This window comes from Erpetoichthys calabaricus, chromosome 17 (assembly GCF_900747795.2).
Source record: "Erpetoichthys calabaricus chromosome 17, fErpCal1.3, whole genome shotgun sequence".
NCBI classification, from domain to species: Eukaryota; Metazoa; Chordata; class Cladistia; order Polypteriformes; family Polypteridae; genus Erpetoichthys; species Erpetoichthys calabaricus.
In genome coordinates this window covers 92,614,617-92,633,686 of record NC_041410.2, presented here as the reverse complement: position 1 = coordinate 92,633,686, position 19,070 = coordinate 92,614,617, and the positions used below count along the sequence as shown (strand labels likewise).

Sequence of the window (19,070 nt, the reverse complement as noted above, 5' to 3'; positions counted from 1 at the left end):
TCATTTCTATGGTGGGGGAGAGCGGACCTAGTATCAGGTTACCTGCACTGCACAAGAAAACAATTCTCCACAGTATGAAGTCAGTTGATCTGAAGGATAACAATTCACAGGAGTCACGTGTTTAAATGTCTATTCAGAAATCTGTCGAGAAAAATCTGCTGAAACAATGCTAGTCAACTCCAAAACACAAAATGGTCAACAGCAGCAGAACAACACGCAATAAAACTGACAGCAATGAACCATTTAGGCCTAAAGGTTTAGAACTAAAAGCAGATTCTGCAGATCCTGTAAGGGCCGAGTAGAACACGTAGATCATTCTAGAATACCACCATATACATTTTTAATCTTCATTATCCACTCGAGTTGATAAAAATTTCATTTCATTTCTAGTGTATCTTCATACTCTCAAAATATTAAAAGGCGAAAGCCTAGTCAACTTTTTTTTAACTTACTCAACTTACCAGTAACTCTGGCTAAGTGAATGTTTGAATTGAACCTGAAGAGAAAGAAATCAACTAGGAGCAACAGTAGACAGAAGTGTCTACACCTTGACCATGATGGCTGAGCATCGATTCAGTGCAAAGAAGATAGAAGTACGTTTGTACTGAAATGACTCCATGTCACTCCTTTACGACATTTACTGAAGCATAGCCCAAGCTATGCTATGGTTGTGCATAAACAACATATTTTAATTTAAATATCATCTTTGCTTCAAAGAACACAAGCAGTGGTCAACTGTACAGTGGAACAAAAAATATATAGATGTAGGTAACGGTGACTCACATTCAAAACGAACAGTGAATGCAATTACGGATGTTAGCAGACCACATTAAAGCCATGTTTTATTTAACAGCAATATCATGTAGTTAAAGACTTCGTGCAGACTGGCCCCTGCATAAAAACAGCAGATTGCAATACAGATCATGAAAATGTCACTGACAAATGTGCTGTTATCATCTGTTGGTTACGGACAGTCTATGGCTAATTGTAGTTCAACTGTCTAAAACGTTTTGAAAGACGTCTCTGATGGAGTGGTCTCCAGTTAAAAAAATGGCCATAATGGATATCAGGTCATTGTGGCACTTTGCTGTTTAAAATATAACAACCAAGAAATCCTGAATCCCGATGTGCAGACAATGCAGCTGTATGGTTGTTTGTTTTTAATGTGACGTCACTTCTGACTACACATTTATTCACGTTATGCATTACATGTTGCCTACCTATGCATCACAAGCACGTTCTTCTTCATTTCATTTCTAGACAGGTGAATTTGCTTGCATTTCATAGTTTTACAGTCACAGAAATCATGCAAGTCACCCACCATGACTCAGGCAGCAGAAGAAATGAGCCAATATGACAGAGGTTTGTGCAAAGTTCCATCTGCCACTTCTACAGGCAGTACAAGGCACAAACCAGCAGAAGCTGTGCACACTACTCTAAAAGGGTTTTACTGATTTGTCATCAGAAACATTTGTTGGATGAAAAAAAGAGAAGAAAATATACAAATGTAAGCAACACTTCGAGGTAAATGTGAAACTGTACACTAATCCTAGGTCTGAAAATATCCATCCATCCATTTTCCAACCCGCTGAATCCGAACACAGGGTCACGGGGGTCTGCTGGAGCCAATCCCAGCCAACACAGGGCACAAGACAGGGAACCAATCCCAGTCAGGGCGCCAACTCACCGCAGGACACACACAAACACACACTAGGGTCAATTTAGAATCGCCAATCGACCTAACCTGCATGTCTTTGGACTGTGGGAGGAAACCCACGCAGACACGGGGAGAACATGCAAACTCCACACAGGGAGGACCCGGGAAGCGAACCCGGGTCTCCTTACTGCTAGGCAGCAGCGCTACCACTGCACCACCGTGCCGCCCAGTCTGAAAATATGCTAATGCTTTTCAGCAAGTGTCTGAAATTTCAAAAATTTGCACACTTGATTTTATGTATCTCACTGAAAATGAACTCTTTCAAAAAACTGTCCCAAATTCCATTAAAAAACAAACAAACAAACGCAGTCCATCATGAGCTGAGCGGTTTTGTGCCAACAGAGATATGCAACTGCAGTAGGTGCTTTCATATTATATGGAAACGCACCTAGAAACAGAGTCAGTCCTTCATCTTGCTCTCAACAAACAGAGGAGTACAACTGTCCTATACACAAAGACGCCTGCAGGCTGAATGCTTCGTTCCCCACTCCTGTTAGGAAGTGCAGTGCAGCTTCTTGGCATGGATTCTGTCCACCAATTCAATTCAAAATAAATGCCTATGAATACAAAGAAAACCGTTACGTGCTGACAGTCATTTTATTGAGAAGCGTTACTATTCAGATATCAGGAAATCTTCCAGGATGACAAAACCCTCATTCAAAGACTACAAGCTATGAATGGTTTAAGAACTACAACTAAGATTTAAATAATATACAATACAACTGTGAGATTTAATGTCACTCTTCACATATAACTAGAATTATTTAAATGAAAGTTTCATTCATTAGCAAAAATCAGACATTCCAAATTAAAATATATTTTTTTGTCCTCACTTTCATTATGGCATTATTTTACTCCTCTGCAATACTGCCATATTATACACATCTGTTTTTGCACACCGTTTCCAAAGTTAGCCTTTTTGTAAATGTGAAGTGTTAAGCTGGTATCGTCATTGGCAAAACCGACAGCCTCTTGCTACTTAAACTCGCACATCACCATGTATTTTAAAATAGATTTTTCCGTCATTGCTCTACTTTTAGATCTAAAGATGTACTAATAGCAGATTTTTAAAAATTTCTCCAGTAACCTAAGGATTATTTTCTCTCTTATTAATTACAACAGAAAATAACTAATTTGCTTTTCTTTTATTATAATGGCTTTAAAATCCCTGTCAGCAATGCTCAGTTAGACACCTCAGTCAACACAAGGTTTCACATGCAGTCTGCATATTAGTTCTCTGCAGACTTGACACATACTGCTTAAAACAATGAGGCACAATTAAAAAATATATTCAGTTCAGCTGTATTACTTATTAAAAAAAAAAAAAAAAAAAACTGACTGCCATCCCACACTGCACCTTAGCAATCACCAACGCTTCTTGTGCTTAATAACAATAACAACAACAAAAATTGTTCTCTATAGATAACTCAAAACTCATGTTTGCAGACATTTTCCAAGTTGCTAAATACAACATTTAGTAATTCAGTCAGTTTGTCTGTGAAACCCATACAGGCTAAATGTGCCTCAATTTACTTAAAAGACAGATGAGCAGTCACACTAAATCTTCAGAAGAAAGAAGCATAGTCAGAAATAAGAAGAGAAAAAAAAATGATTAATGTCTTAATGAGCAATCTCAACCAGTTGTGTGTTGGTTTCTTATGTGCAGCACTGGCGCAGTGCAAGGTGTTTCAAGGCTACACTGCTCTTTGTTTACATCACTTTGTCAAATTTACTTGGGTTTTCATGTGCATCTTTTAAAACTCAGACACTTCATGCTTTACAAAATGCACGATATTAGTCATCATTTCGACATAACAAAAAAGTATAGACATGTAAGCACCTAGAATTTATAAACCACAATTGAATGCATCACTTCAAAATACAGTATGAATATTCTAACTTCTAACTCTAACAATAGCTCTCCCAGTGACCAGACCTTAACTCAACTGTGTACTTATGGGAGGTTCCCATATTAAATAATAGCACGTATGCGTTTCTATGTAATTCTGCCAATCAGCACATTCTTTTCTCTACTGAAACCTACGAGGCATTATATTATTATCACTTTTGCAATTCTATAGTCTTGAATCTTTGACTTTTGCATTTAAAAATGTATATACAGTAGTTCTTACTTTTCTTGCTTGACCGTTAGTTTCAAATGTAGCAGTTCACTTTAATTGTTAAAAATGATGAGCAGATTTCTTTTATTCAATATATTCATTGACCCACAATAACAAAAAAGTGAACCTCTACATACCAAACTGTTAAATAACATAATGCATGACCAAAAAAATTTGATTAACCTTAACAAGCCTCATACACAGGTGGCCTATTCATTCAAACAAGCCTCACATGCTGTACATTACTGAGAAGCTCCATTTCATATTACTCCTAGTTTCCTAAAATAGTCCCAATTAACTGACTAAGAAACAAGTCAATCTTTTCTCTGATGTGTCTAGTTAGGCCAATTTGTGTGTGTGCTTACTTCGCCAGGAGCACATTTTAGTCTGTTTACACACTTGATTAAAGGCTCCAAAACTGTGCTTAATAGATGCATTAAAGTGGCAAACATTGAAGAAGCGAGTAGGATGACACAAAACAGCTCTTATTATTAGTGGTACACAAATGAAGAAGCAGCCCATCTGATGCCAACACAAGCCCCTTCCCCACGGTTTGAAAATTAGGCCACACCGAACTCTCTAATTACACTCCAATCCATGGTCCGCTAAAAACTGAGCTAACCCCTTCGACCACAGATTCACACACCGTATTCTTTTATCACCTTAAATATGTGCTCTTTTAAAGGAGCGTTACTGTCCAGAGCTCAGAACAACAGGGTAAGGTAGGAACACCGCATCTTCTAATAATGCCCTCTATCCAAAATACTACAGTAGGATTTATTGTGGAAGAGACACATCTTTCTTTTCCTTGTGATTTAACTACATGGATCACACTCGTACCATGACCAGGGATGGATCCTGCTTTGCTCCCATTATGACAGGCACAGACTTCAAACTGAGGGTGAGCAGGTTTAAAAGTGGATGGATAGGTGGCTGACTCTTCCATTTAACACAAGAGTCATTTGTCTGAAGCTGCAAACAAATTATCTTAACAGAACATAAAAGGATAAAAAAAATTACCATTACAGTATATGGTTTCTTTAAAATATTAGTTGATTTTGGTAGATTGTTCTGCACCTTACAATTTCAGGTCCAAACTGGAAACTATGTTTTTTTTTGCGGAGTTAATGGTACTGCATAAAGAGACTGCAATCTATAATAGTTATAACAAACTAATACAACTGCCACAGCAAACACACATACATACACATGTATGTAGCTGCATTTGTTTCCAAAATTTACCAAAGTTCAGCAGCTCTAGCATAAAAAAGGGATTCAACAAAAGCCTGACGCTCTGATTCTACACACAAAATATCTTCGTTTTTAAAAGTTTTAGTTACAATTCAAAGTAAAACAGTTCACACAAAAAAGAAAAAATTAAAACAACAAGAACTTTTCCTTATTTTGCTAAGGAAAAGTTCTGTTCAAATCTTAAATCTTGTTACATTTCAAATCGTTACAAATCACTTCAAAACGACGGTCAGAAATCTGTATACCTATCCCATTTCTAAGAAACAATTAGCACAGTGTATCTCAGTTATAGCAAGAAAAAGTTCTCTCTCTTACTGACTTATAGGGGGAAAACACTATACCATTGCGTATGAAAGAAAATTATATTCTGTTCAAAGTAAGCAAATACTAATATGAATTTAACTCAAAGCTTTAACTTTCTAAGATTGGCTCTTACAGTGTATGTATGTATGTATGTATGTATGTATGTATACGTATATACACACATACACACACACACACATATATCTATATCTCACACTATAAATAAAAGTGCAGAACTGACAAACACTAGAAGCCTAAAAATCATTGAAGATTTTCCAGCACATAACTATAGTACACATGGCCGGCCACATATGTCAGTGAGCTAATTCACATAAACATCAAAATATGGATTCTTTAAAACTTGTTCATGTACTATGCATTTGCATGTATTATACGTGTGTGTGTCTTTATTGTTATATTATCTCCATCATCCAAAACAGCCTTGTGCCAGGGTGAAACACCACCATATACCCCTGTACTCACTTTCACGCTTCTCTAGAACCCACATCACCACTTCCAAAATGTTTCCTCATGTACGGACAGTGCCCTTCAAAGCAGCATTTTCTCTGTTCATGTACTGTATATACACATACATTCAAATGTGCTTCTCCAGGCTATTATATGTATTAATATTACTACTTCCATCTACCGGTATCTCATTTCCCTAACCTTCTCAATTCAAATATAAGGCGACACAGGGAGTCAGAGATTGCCTTGGAACCAGAGAAGGAACAGACCCCTGACTGGGCGACAACATATCACAGAGCACACAAACACTCACTCACACTGCGGCTGTTCAGAGAAACTAATCTTGTTTGTGATGTTGGAGAAAAATTTTGGCACCTGGAGAAAATCAAAAAGGTAACAGCAGATAATGCAAAAACTACACATACCAGGCCTGGCTTTAAACCAATTCTCCATCAGCTATTTATTTATACACATACAGACTCATATACAAGTACAGTATGCATATGCATTTATATATGATAGAATATACTGAATGTCTATGCATGTGTATATGAAACCTTGCTTACGATATTTTGAAGAACTAATTTTTTTCTCCAAAAGTTCCAAAAATAAAATCAGAGAGACACAATAGACATTTGTTGACTTTTTTTTTTTTCAGCCACTCTCAGAACACTAAACAAACAGTCAATGCTTAATACACCATGCATAGCTTTTCAATTCCGTTCCTCTAGTTATCTAAAACAAGGAACACATTCATCAGTTTAGTTTCTAAAATAATTATGCCAAAGGGATCTTGTGACAGCTGTGAAATATTCACTCATCTGAATCTTGATACACACATAATGGCTGAATAGACATCAGTGGATTTTAAATAACACTGGCAGTTGTGCCATTTCATTTCTTTGTATTTCTTTCCCTGCCCCAGATTAGCGACAGTCACAAAAACAAGCAGAAGTATTCAATGAAGAAACAGATCTACTAAGGATCAGTGTTGCTTCGTAGTACTAAAAAGAAAAAAAAAAAAGACAAAACACAAATAAACCGTTTATTGTATTCATTACATTTGTAGCAATGTGAGGTTCTGTAACATTAGACAGCCAGAGCAAAAGAATACAAATTGCAGTTATTAAAAAAAACCCAGACAGTCAACTTTATGAGAGAAAGACCAAGGTGCCAACTTAAAGAACAAGGATGCATGGTGCAAAATGGAATCCACAGTCTAACTCCAGTTTCTAACATTCTTACCTTATCCAGAGAGGCTCCCTCAGTTTCAGAGCAGCATACTTGGATGAGGGTCTGTGCTTTGTTCATATCACCATTTTGGTAAGTGACTTGTATGTTTTCAACTGTCAGCGACTCAGTCAGTGTGGCAGTGCCTGGGAAGGACTGCTTGCTTCCCATTTCCTCATCATCTACAAAAGAAAAAAAAAATCCATCAAATGGCTTGTCTTGGTAAACAGGCAACATTAAACCTTTAGACACAAAAAAAGATCACATTTTTGGTATCGTGTCTGGGTAATACACATTTTTAATACTTTGTAGCTTTTTTTTACATCTTTATTTTAATACTGCCTTTCACCAAGAGAAGGAAAAAAAAAACAAACATCACAAAATGTTTTATACTGCCACTAAGAATACAATAAAAATAAATGTGAAAAAAGTCAACATCTAGACAGCTAATCTGATCCCGTTCTCTTTAGTTTCCCATTCAGCTCCTAGATTTTAGGACCTGGTTGGCTCATGGATTTTGAACTGTGACTTTTATTATTATTAATTTCAGACATCAGAATATTTAATTTTTTCTGAAGTCTGCTACAAAGTAAATTTTTGAAAAGCATTTGATATGATTGAATGAAACTACCTTTTCACTACATTAGAGAAATTTGGGTTTGGCCCGAATATTTGTGCATGGATCAAACTACTGTATACCAATCCAGAAGCTTCAGTTTGTATTGACAACATTTGCTCAGACTACTTTAAACTAGGACGTGGTGCCAGACAAGGATGCCCCTTGTCACCACTGCTATTTGCAATCACCATTGAACCACTGGCAGTTCACTGTTCAAACAGCTTATCAGATAATGGGGATTATCAGAGAAGGTCTTGAACAGAAAATTTCTCTATATGCAGATGATATGATTTTGTATATATCAGACCCACAAAATACTGTGCCTGCAGTCTTAACAGCACTTACAGAATTTCAAAAGATTTCTGGTCTCAGAATTCATTTGAATAAAAGTGTGCTCTTTCCAGTGAATTCTCAAGGATACAATATTAGATTGGACACCTTCCCTTTTATTATTGTTAAAAATAGTTTAAATACCTAGGGGTAAATATCACAAGTAAGCACAAAGCTCTTTATCAACAATATTTTGCCGTCTGTATGGAAAAAAATTAAGCAAGACTTGCATAGATGGTCAACCCTTCTTCTCACTCTAGCTGAAAGAATTAATGTTGTTAAGATGAATATCCTTCCTAAGCTTCTCTTTTTATTTCAAAATATTTCAATATACATCAATAAATCATTCTTTAAGCAATTAGATTCAACCATAACCTCATTTATTTGGAAATTAAAACATCCATGTATCCAAGGACCTAAGGCAGAAGGTGGCATTGCTCCTAATGCAAGTATAAATGCAAGTTATCGCCAATATATTAATAACCCAATTGTGCTTCACTCACTCAGAATATGGAACCAATGTAGAAAGCATTTTAAGATGGAGAATCTTTTATCTGTGGCACCTCTGCATGAGAGCCACCTTTTTCAACCCTCACAAACATATGCAGTTTTTAATATCTGGAAAACATTTGGGATTGAATTGCTTAAGAGATCTTTATATAGACAACATCTTTGCACACTATGAACAATTACATTCCAAATTTAATTTTCCAGCAACACATTTCTTTCACTATTTTCAAATTAGAAACTTTGTTAAACAGAACCTACCCAATTTTCCCCATCTCCCACTTTCCTCTATGCTGGAAAAAATACTGCTCAGTTTTGAGAACTCAGACAACATTTCTGCAATATATAAAATTATTTTACAGTCTTTCCATTTCAAAGATCCAAGAGGACAATGATGAAAGGATCTCTCACTCAACATATCAGGAAAGGAGTGGAAGAACGCAATGCAAAGAATTCATTTGAGCTCCATATGTGCAAAGCATACAATTATTCAACTCAAAATTATATATTGAGCACATCTGTCTCACTTAAAACTGTCCAAAATATTTCCAGGGCAAGATCCAACCTGCGAATGCTGCAATCAAGTTCCAGTCTCACTGGGTCACATGTTTTGGGCCTGCACCAAATTAACATCATTCTGGACAAAAATTTTTAAGTGCCTTTCAGACAATCCCTCCTAACCCATTAACAGCTGTGTTTGGTGTTCTTCCAGATGGGCTTAAAGTGGAGAAGGACAAACAAACTGTGATTGTCTTCACTACACTATTGGCACGCAGACTTATTTTGCTAAACTGGAAGAATCCTAACTCTCCTCTTTTAAGTCAGTGGGTAACTGATGTTTTATATTACTTGAAATTGGAAAAAATCTAATTCTCAGTTAGAGGATCTGTGCAGAACTTTTTCCAAAACATTTTAGAATAAGCTCTTAAAGCACTGAGGAAGTATATTCTCTTCCCATTTCTTTTTCTTCTCCATTTATCTTTATCTGCCCATTAAACTCATCAATTTATTTATTTTTCCTAGCTTTAAGTTTTATTCCATTGGCCATGCTCTCTTTCTCAGGGGTGGGGGTTGATTTGTTTTCAATCCTATTTTTTTGTAAAGATTGATCTATTCGTATGGAATGATTACAATAAAATCAATAAAATTAAAAAAATAAATAAATTTTTGTTTGCATTTCCTTAACTTTTCAGGTGACCTTAATTTAATATATATAAAGAGATTGTCATTGCTTTAGGTTTAGATATCTGTAGATCATTTTGAAACGCAGTAGTGAGTATAACTCTGTGATAAACAGCACCTAAAACACAGACACTAAAAGGTCACAATGCAATCCAATATAAAAAAAGTCACAAATTTAGAGTAGCATTAAAGGTTCAAGTAGCCCAACAAACAAGCTGTTTACTGTAATATTACCAATACGAGGCCAGTTTAATCACACTTGTGCAGCATGCATTGCAGAATAAGCAATATTTATTATAAGTAACAGATTTTACACATTTCACTAAGCTTTTTACATCTCTGTCACCTTCAGAATGCCAGCCAATAAAAGCACATTTCAGGGTCAATCCATAGCTCCTTAAAAGGGTAGATAGATATATATATATATATATATATATATATATATGGAACAAAACATTTGTTGAAAAGACTACTGAATGTTTAAGTTTTTATTGATTTCAAGGCACATTACCATACTTGCTATGATATCCTCAATTTTCTGATTGAATTGTATTCTATAATAATAATAATTTGTTTCTAAGTGAAAGTAATTTCTATTAAGGAAAGTGTGTACTTCTAAAGCAGCTGCACTAGAATAAACCAATAAACTTTATTTTACAGCATATACTTTTGCACAATACCCTGTTGCTGAGCTAATGCATAAAAATCAGACATACAGTATCTGGTAGAGAAAGGCAGGGATGCTTTTTGGTTGATCAAAATCCATCATCAACTGTTTAGTGTATTATCAGTCACACTTAGCCTGACCTCTCAGTATGCTAGCATATACTGCACACCCCAAATGCATGAAAACATTTATTTCCAAACCATTCTTGGCACATCTCCATGCCTACAGAAAAGATGCAAAACATGTGCCCACATTTATGATACAGACCGTATAGTTATACCACACTGCCGACTTGAACATCACATATCGGGATCATTTTCCTGCAGATCATCTAATGTAGTCTACCTAATTCTCTGCATGAAATGTCCGGACACTGCACTCTATGTGGGAGAAACTGGACAAACACTCCGCCAGAGAATGAATTTACACAGGTTCCACATTAAACATGGCAACACAGATGTTCCTGTAGCGGCACACTTCAACAGCCATGGACACTGTGAGATGGACTTTAAAGTCACAGGGCTTATGGGCAACTTCAAAACACAGCAAGAGAGAAAAAGAATGGGAAGTTAAACTTATGCTAAAATATAATACATTACAACATGGCTTGAATAAAGACAAGAGTTTTATGGCCAGATATGAGGATTGTTTACATCTCTCAGAATGACAGACAACCTGTCTACAGATCCACATTGTTTTGAAAAACTCATTACAAAACTTCAAAAAAGACTTTGTTGGACAGTTATCTTATCCAAAGATCTTGACCATACATTGTTCTTCTCTCTCTTGTTAAATTAAACCTAGCCTGAATGAATCTATTCATTTTTTACATTGAAAATTTCTCATTTAAAGATTTACCAATGTTGTTTCTTGTCCTAGAGTGTGTATATAAACACAGGGAACTCCAGTTTCTGTACTACATCTTGCCTGAAGAAGGGGCCCGAGTTGCCTCGAAAGCTTGCAGATTGTAATCTTTTTAGTTAGCCAATAAAAGGTGTCATTTTGCTTGGCTTTTCTCTACAAACCATTCCCAAAATGAACAGTGCAGCTATTGCAGAATCAAGCTCAGTTCCTTGAATCTCATTAAAATTAACAAAGGCGGATTGTCTGAATGACTACAGACTGATGGCACTCACTCCAATCGTGATCAAGTGCTTTCAGGGACTGGTGAAGGGGAACTTTCAGGAGAATATACCAGAAGAGTTTGGACTACTTCCAGTTTACATGCTGTCACCAATGTCCACAGATCATGCAGTATCTCTAGCATTCCATACCATACTGACATATCTGGGATGACTACCAAATTTCAAGTTGGGATTTAATACCACCCTCTGCAATTGGATTTTAGACTTCTAATTTGCAGGACACTGCGTATGCTGAATGGCAGCATCACATCCTCTTCATCCACCTTCCACATCATTAAATTTGATGACGACACCTCTTCAATTGCAAGTCTAATCACCAAGAATAAGACAGCTTACAGAGACGACGCTTGCCTGCCAGCTCAGTGGTGCCACCCTTAATGTCAACAAAAACCGAGGAGTTGGACATCGACTACAGGAAGCATAAAGATCCCATGACCCTGGTCCCATCTCACAACAGTAAATTAAACACACTGTCTATCCACAGATCATACGGTCAGTGAACAGCCAAACAAAAACTGCATTTATATACAGTAGATGGATAAATAAAATACACAGCTATGCACATACATAAACACACATACACTGCACATACTGTAGATATGCCATTTAATTTTTTGTTAGTGTCTGTGTGTCTCCTCTGTTGGTACTGTATTGCTGGCACTACTCCGAGGAGACTGGCAAGTAAGGATTTCATTGTATTCAGTACACATAACAATAAAGCTGAATTTGACTTGAATTGCAGCCTACACAAATTACGATAAAAGAAACACACACACCAAGAAACTACCTTTCAGTGCTAAAGGAACTTGTATGTGCTGCATTTCTTTATGCCTCAACATTGTGCAGCTATTCTAACGTTCCTGCCCCCATATTAGTTTGTATTCATGCATTTCCTGACTCACTTTTCCAGTTCAGGGTCACAGGGGCTGCAGTCTACTCCGGTAATATTGCATGCAAGGCAAAAAAGCAACCCAGGACTGTCTGAGTGTGAGTGCATTATAAGGAACACTCAGCCTACACCTACCCCGCAATTTGTTCATGCTGGGTAAATACAGAATTTCAAAATAACCTCAGCACGCCTGTCTTTTGGAAGTGGTGTGAAAACTGGAGTGTTTGGATAAATACCCAATGCAGATACAGTAAAAATGTGTAAACTGTACACAAGTAGTGCCCAGACAATGGGTCTGGTGTTGTGAGGCTGCAGCAGCACTGGTGCCCGTGTCACAGTGTTGAACAGTTTTTATTTATTTTTTCTTAAAATAGATTTGTTTCATTATTTCCATCTGTTTGTATTGCAACAGCATGCAATCAAGCAAAAATAAATTCTACTCAATTAACAGTTTTGTTACATTTTTGGATTTATTATGTCTGGTATTATTCTTTTAGTAGCTCACTGAGAGAGATCCAACTTTAGCAACCAGCTCAAAGACAAAGAACTATGTAGACGTTTGCAGACAATAAATCATTTCAATCAAGTCTGATGTGCTACAAACTTCACCATTTTTGGTTACAAAACAAAAATGTCTAAACTGTTAGTTAATGCTAAAACTAGTTTTCACCATGAATGAATAAAAGTAAATTTATAAAAACAACTGCTTTTATTTTCTCAATCAAGATTATTGGTTATGAGCCCTGAATTAGAGAATGGGTTTCATTTGTATAGTGCAAATAATTTTGTTTACAGTTTGCATTGTAAGTAGAAGTGTTCGCCTAAACACGCAAAGTATTGCAGTAGGCTAAAATCACAACCAAATCTGCAATAAAAAATGTCCATTTTTTCATGCTGCTAAATTTAACGTGTGTGCCCTGTAATGGTCTGAATTCCCAATGATGACTGACTCCTGACTTGCAGACAGGCAGGGATCAGCCATGGGATTCTGAAATAGATCAGGCATGCTTTATAAAGGACGGATGGATGGCTGGCTATTTAACACATACCAGCTCAATGGTAAATGTGCATGCTGCACACAAACACAACACACATTAAAGCCAAATTGTGAAGGTCAAAAACCCTGGCAGACAGTAGAAAACAATTTGAAATTCCCAGTGCCTCATGCCTTTACATCATCCTTGATTAATTATTAAGCATCTCTATGACACACAGGACTCAGCCAAGAAGCAAAAAAGATTGGAAGGAATCATTTCTGTGGGTTGGCAGTGGGAGTTATTCACATAGACAAGATCTTTTAAAGTATAGAACACCACATTATTATATTAGACTGTGTATACAGTACATGGCTAACATGCATTATATGCACAGAATTAATCTGAATACACCTTCAAGAACTTTTGTTTCAATCATAACAATTACAGCAATCATTTCCATACTGTTACTCAGTCTTTTCATAGTAGTTTAAAGGCTGGTTGACTCTGAGGAACACAACCACACACAAATACCTCACAGTGCACAAGGAAAAGCTACAAAAGAAATATGTCCTAAATTTCAGTGAAAATAAGACGGAAATTAACTGTACTTTACAAAGAAAAAAATGCAGTATTGAAAATAGGACTACTGCAATCAAACTTTTATTCTGAGATTCTGACACATTTCTGAACAGTTTAGTTTAATGGAATCGAGACTGTAGAGTTGAGACAAACAGACAGGGGAACTCCAAGCCCAAACATTATTTTGCAAATAAATGTAAATGAATGGAAGAGACAGCCAGGAAGAGACATCTGATAAATTCCATATTGAGTGCCATGGATTCCCAGGGAAGAAAGTGTGGTAATACAGAGAGACAGGGCCCCAATAATCCCCTCTCTGCTGCTAAACAATCTATTATGGAGGCGGAGTAGTGGCTCTGAGGCTAGGGATTTGCACTGGCAATCGGAAGGTTGCCGGTTCAAATCCCGTAAATGCCAAAAAGGGACTCTGCTCTGTTGGGCCCTTAAGCAAGGCTCTTAACCTGCAATTGCTGAGCGCTTTGAGTAGTGAGAAAAGCACTATAGAAATGCAAAGAATTATTATTAAGAATTATTATGCCAATGGTTCTCAAACTGTGGGGCGCGCCCCCTTGGAGGGGTGTCAAATAAATGAACAAGACATCAAAATTAATTTTTTACATTTTTATTTCAAATTTTAAATTTGCAAGCATATAATCATAACAAATGCATTATAACTAAAATTAAAATAAAACATTACTAAGGCATAGATCTAATGACTAATATGTGCCTGCTTTAAAGTTCGAGACGTAGCGGTATCTGTCGCGAACATTCGGGTAACGGTAGATCAGGTGATAATGCGACGTGACTGCACCACATTGGCAGCGTAGCCAATATTGCCAAATTGAGTTAAATAATTTACTGCGTATTGGGTTATTTTCATGATACAACTAACAGTGGTATAATATTTGTCAGACAAAAATATGTTCGTCTCGCGCAGATTGACTTCATCGGTATCCTCGTTTACGAGATTTTTAAAAATTAACACACATTTAATCGTTTCTTTACATAAAAAAATAATTAAATAAGAATAAATAAATTTATTCTTTGTTTTTGCTATTGGAATTACTACCAAAAACACACAAGGCATTTTAACAGTTATTAAAGCACTTTAAAAAAAATAAATTGCAAATATTTCATCGAAGTTAGCCAAACACATGCAAATCTTATGGAAGTATAAATGATAGGATACCGCGACACCGCATGAGTATCATACCTTTGTTACTTGTATCATGGGTTATTCTCATCTATTTTATAGATGGGGGGCGCAGATTTATTCCAGGTAGAAAAGGGGGGTGCGAAATACGAAAGTTTGAGAACTGCTGTATTATGCCAACATTACTAACAGTGGTGATAAAAGCAGGACGACACTTTTCTACAGTTAAAAGCTAACTAAACCACTATACACAATAAACCTAACAAACACCCTTCTACATTTTAGGAATTTTTCAGCTCTGGAATTCAGCAGCTGGTTTCTGCAATGAACAAGACAACCGAGCTTCCCATATCCACCTCCCATCATCAACTCCCACCCCCCCCGCCCCCCCCAAACCAGAGTTTAATCTACCAACTGAAAACCAAACTTTGTGAGCTTATAAGAAAATCAAACTTTTACTTGCCAATTGCCAAATTTCTCCTGGACAGCCTTCTAAAACATTCAATATACTCTGACATTTCTCATTATATGGAATCAAAGCTGGTCTGACTCCGTTCCACCTTACCTTTACACTCACTGTGGATTTCTGCCCTTTCCACCTTTGGATGAGCTGCTCCTCCAACAGGGTGTGGTGGGGCTCCTCAAGTGGCGGTGAAAGCCACCAGACTAACTCAATTCTGTCACCAAGGAATTATATTACACCTTTGTCTATGGCCTTTCAAAGCAAACTATTCTATATTAATCAATTATTCTACTTTGCCAAAATGATGAAACAAACTCCCCATCAACACATAATATAACAAGTAATACCGCCTTATTGTCTCCTGATAGCTATTTGTAACTACAGGCAAAGAAAACTGCAAGGATTTACAATTCTTTTTTAACTTAAATTACTTTTCTCTATAATAACTAATGGTATATCCCATTTTTGGATGATCATGCAGGCACCACCTCCATATAGGCATGTGAAAAGCCAGGCTCAACTCTAAGACCTGCTCGGACTCCCCAGGGTGCACATGTTGAAGTGAACTGCACAAAACAACACAAACAACCCAGGAGTACAAATGCACTCACTACAGATAGTAAATATGCAGTTTATTAACGGTGCAGAGCCAACTGAGAGATGTATACTATTTCAACAAATATACAAATAACAGATATGAGATTGAGAAAGAAAAAAAAAAAAAAAAACACAAAACTAAAATCTCTGACTATAAGCATAAATCTGCTAATGTTACCTATATCTCACATGTACACCCATTGATATACATCTAACTAGCGTCTTTAGTACATCATTATTAATTTAGGTATTGTTAGTGACAGAATCCTAAGCACCAATGTTGCAGTAAACTGACACCATTACTAGCTGCTCCAGAAGTAATTTGCCTGGGTGCTCCAAAGTAAGCAAGGGACAGTGGTGACAAACAACGCAACTGGAAATGTTGCCTGACAACTATAAAGGGTATGAGTTGTAGAAGATGCCAGGGTTATTTTGCCCACTTTTCATGCAGTTTATCATGTTTGCTATAGCTGCCTGGCCAAAAAGGGCAGTACACAGTCATTCTTAACCAAAGTTACAGGTATGCAGTCTGTTTAAATTGTCAGAGCCACAATAACTGGCCAGACGCTAGCGATAAGCCTCCAGCACGTTAAAGTGCAAAAGACGGCACTTAATTGAAAAGAGTAAGATCCATTTATCTGTTTAAAGAAGGCAACCCAGAAGGCGGCCATGACCGTTTACCCTTTATGATCAACACATAGTGCAGGGACATCTGAAGCCATTGCGGGAAACTCAAGGCTGGTGTGTCTATAGACAAAAAATTGTTTTACAGTAGGATTATGCAGTGTCCCCCAATGAAAAAATACAGAAAAATCCAGTTTTTAAGATGGTACCAGCATTTCTGTGTTTTTTTTGGTATGAAAAGTAAATGGTAGTTTTCAAGGACCTTGCACACTCTCTACATGTACAGGTCTTTGATGTGTGGCAGACTCGACACAGCAGCACTGCAGCCTCAACATGGAAAGCCCCTCTTCCCCCTTCTTCATTACATTGCAGACCTGACAGGGCAGCACGTAGTCATGCTGAAGACTTGACGGGTGACACGGACATTGTCCTATAAAGACGACAAGATGCAGAATTGACAAGGAGAGTAACCACAATCCCTCCCCAAAACATCCCTACTTTACAAGATGCTGTATACTCGGATGGGGGCGGCACTGTGGCGCAGTGGTGGCGCTACCGCCTCGCAGTTAGGAGACCAGGGTTCACTTCCCGGGTCCTCCCTGTGTGGAGTTTGCATGTTCTCCCCGTGTCTGCGTGGGTTTCCTCCCACAGTCCAAAGACATGCAGGTTAGGTGCATTGGCGATCCTAAATTGTCCGTAGTGTGTGCTTGGTGTGTGGGGGTGTGGGCTGGCACCCTGCCCAGGATTTGTTCCTGCCTTGCGCCCTGTGTTGGCTGGGACTGGCTCCAGCAGACCCCTACCCCCCCATGACCCTGTGTTACAATATAGTGGGTTGGATATTGACTGACTGTATATACAGCACTTCACCAAGGAACTTTGACCTCCACCAAAATTCTATCTTCGACACGCAGCAACCTTGAAAGGACATTGCTCCAACACAGAGGCGACACTGAAATGGGACCACTCCACATCAATTGTGGGACGCTACTGTGAGACAGGGGATAGGAAATTGTACATTAATTACAATGATACAGTATTGGTATCTGTACCGAGGTCCAAATACTGCTATTGATACAGAAGTCAAACTTTTGTATTGATATAAACACTACTTTAGAGCCAGCCAGAAGTGACATTAGGATGGAGTTCAAAATGACCTTCAGTCAGAGATGAAGCTAAATAAACATGAAAGGAGAATATGGGGCACAGGCTTACTGGCAGGAGGATACCAAGGTCATAAAATGGAGAGACGAGGCTGGCGGTCAGGGAAGATCTCTTTGGTGTTACTGGAGAAATAAGAAGTGGGTATGTCACCTCGACTCAGGTAGTGCTTCAAGACCTGTTGAAGATGGACCAGGTGACAGCTACGGTTTGGCTTTTTTCTTTAATCCTAAACTTATTCTCACGGTAAGAAGATATGTGCGAGCCTCATTCAACTAATTAAAAGGTGTGGCAAGATTCCATCAGGATGCCCTTCCTTGATGTACCAGCTACACAGGTTTGTATTACTGAAGATCCTTCTTGAATACTACTTTAAGATAGCTAACACACATTAAACTAGTGTCAAAATGAGTTTTCCTTTCATTTATGCAAAAACACCTGATGTATTTCTCAAGCACCTTGCAACATATTTACTCTACACAGTTGACTGTCTGGGCGGATCATAAAATGTATTTATTTTGACATTTCATGTCAACAGCCAAGATATGCAATAATCATTCCCCCCCACACACACACACATCCATGCCTCCATTTTTAAACCACTTAATCCAGTTCAGGGCCCAAACTTATCTTAGCAGCAGTGATTGCAAAGCACGCCTGTCCATTACAGGACAATAATCAGCTTTTGTTATATGAATATGGAAGGTTAAAAAAAAAATAATTCTTGTAATCTTCACTTCAGTAAAACTGCAAGCATTGACTTATAAATAAATGGAATTGCAGATAAGTAAACCTAATAGACTTTCTGTAAGTGCTTTAAAAAAATAACTTATTAAACCTAGCCTGTGGATACAACAGCTACACCTTATACTTCATATTCTCGTTAGTAAATTACCAATAACTTTTAATAGAAAGAAGCTGGCTAAAGTGAACTAAGCATGGTCCATATAACGGGATTTCTGATGTTTCTGCAAATGGAATAAAGAAATGAATACGATCGTGAAGCAGCATGATAATAATAAATTAAGATAATAAATGGGAGAAATGCTGCATTAAAGCAGTATAAATCACAATACACTACTTGTGCGGTG

At 37.4% G+C, this 19,070-nt stretch overlaps 1 protein-coding gene across 2 annotated transcripts in view; it reads right to left on the bottom strand.

Moving 5' to 3' along the window:
- lrrk1 (leucine-rich repeat kinase 1) overlaps positions 1–19,070 on the bottom strand; it is a 143,614-nt gene that overhangs the window by 101,126 nt on the left and 23,418 nt on the right. For both annotated transcript variants that reach the window (XM_028823589.2, XM_028823590.2), the window contains exon 3: positions 7,105–7,271. In XM_028823589.2, the coding sequence (XP_028679422.1) occupies positions 7,105–7,271 (167 nt within the window). The remainder of the gene's footprint in view (positions 1–7,104; positions 7,272–19,070) is intronic.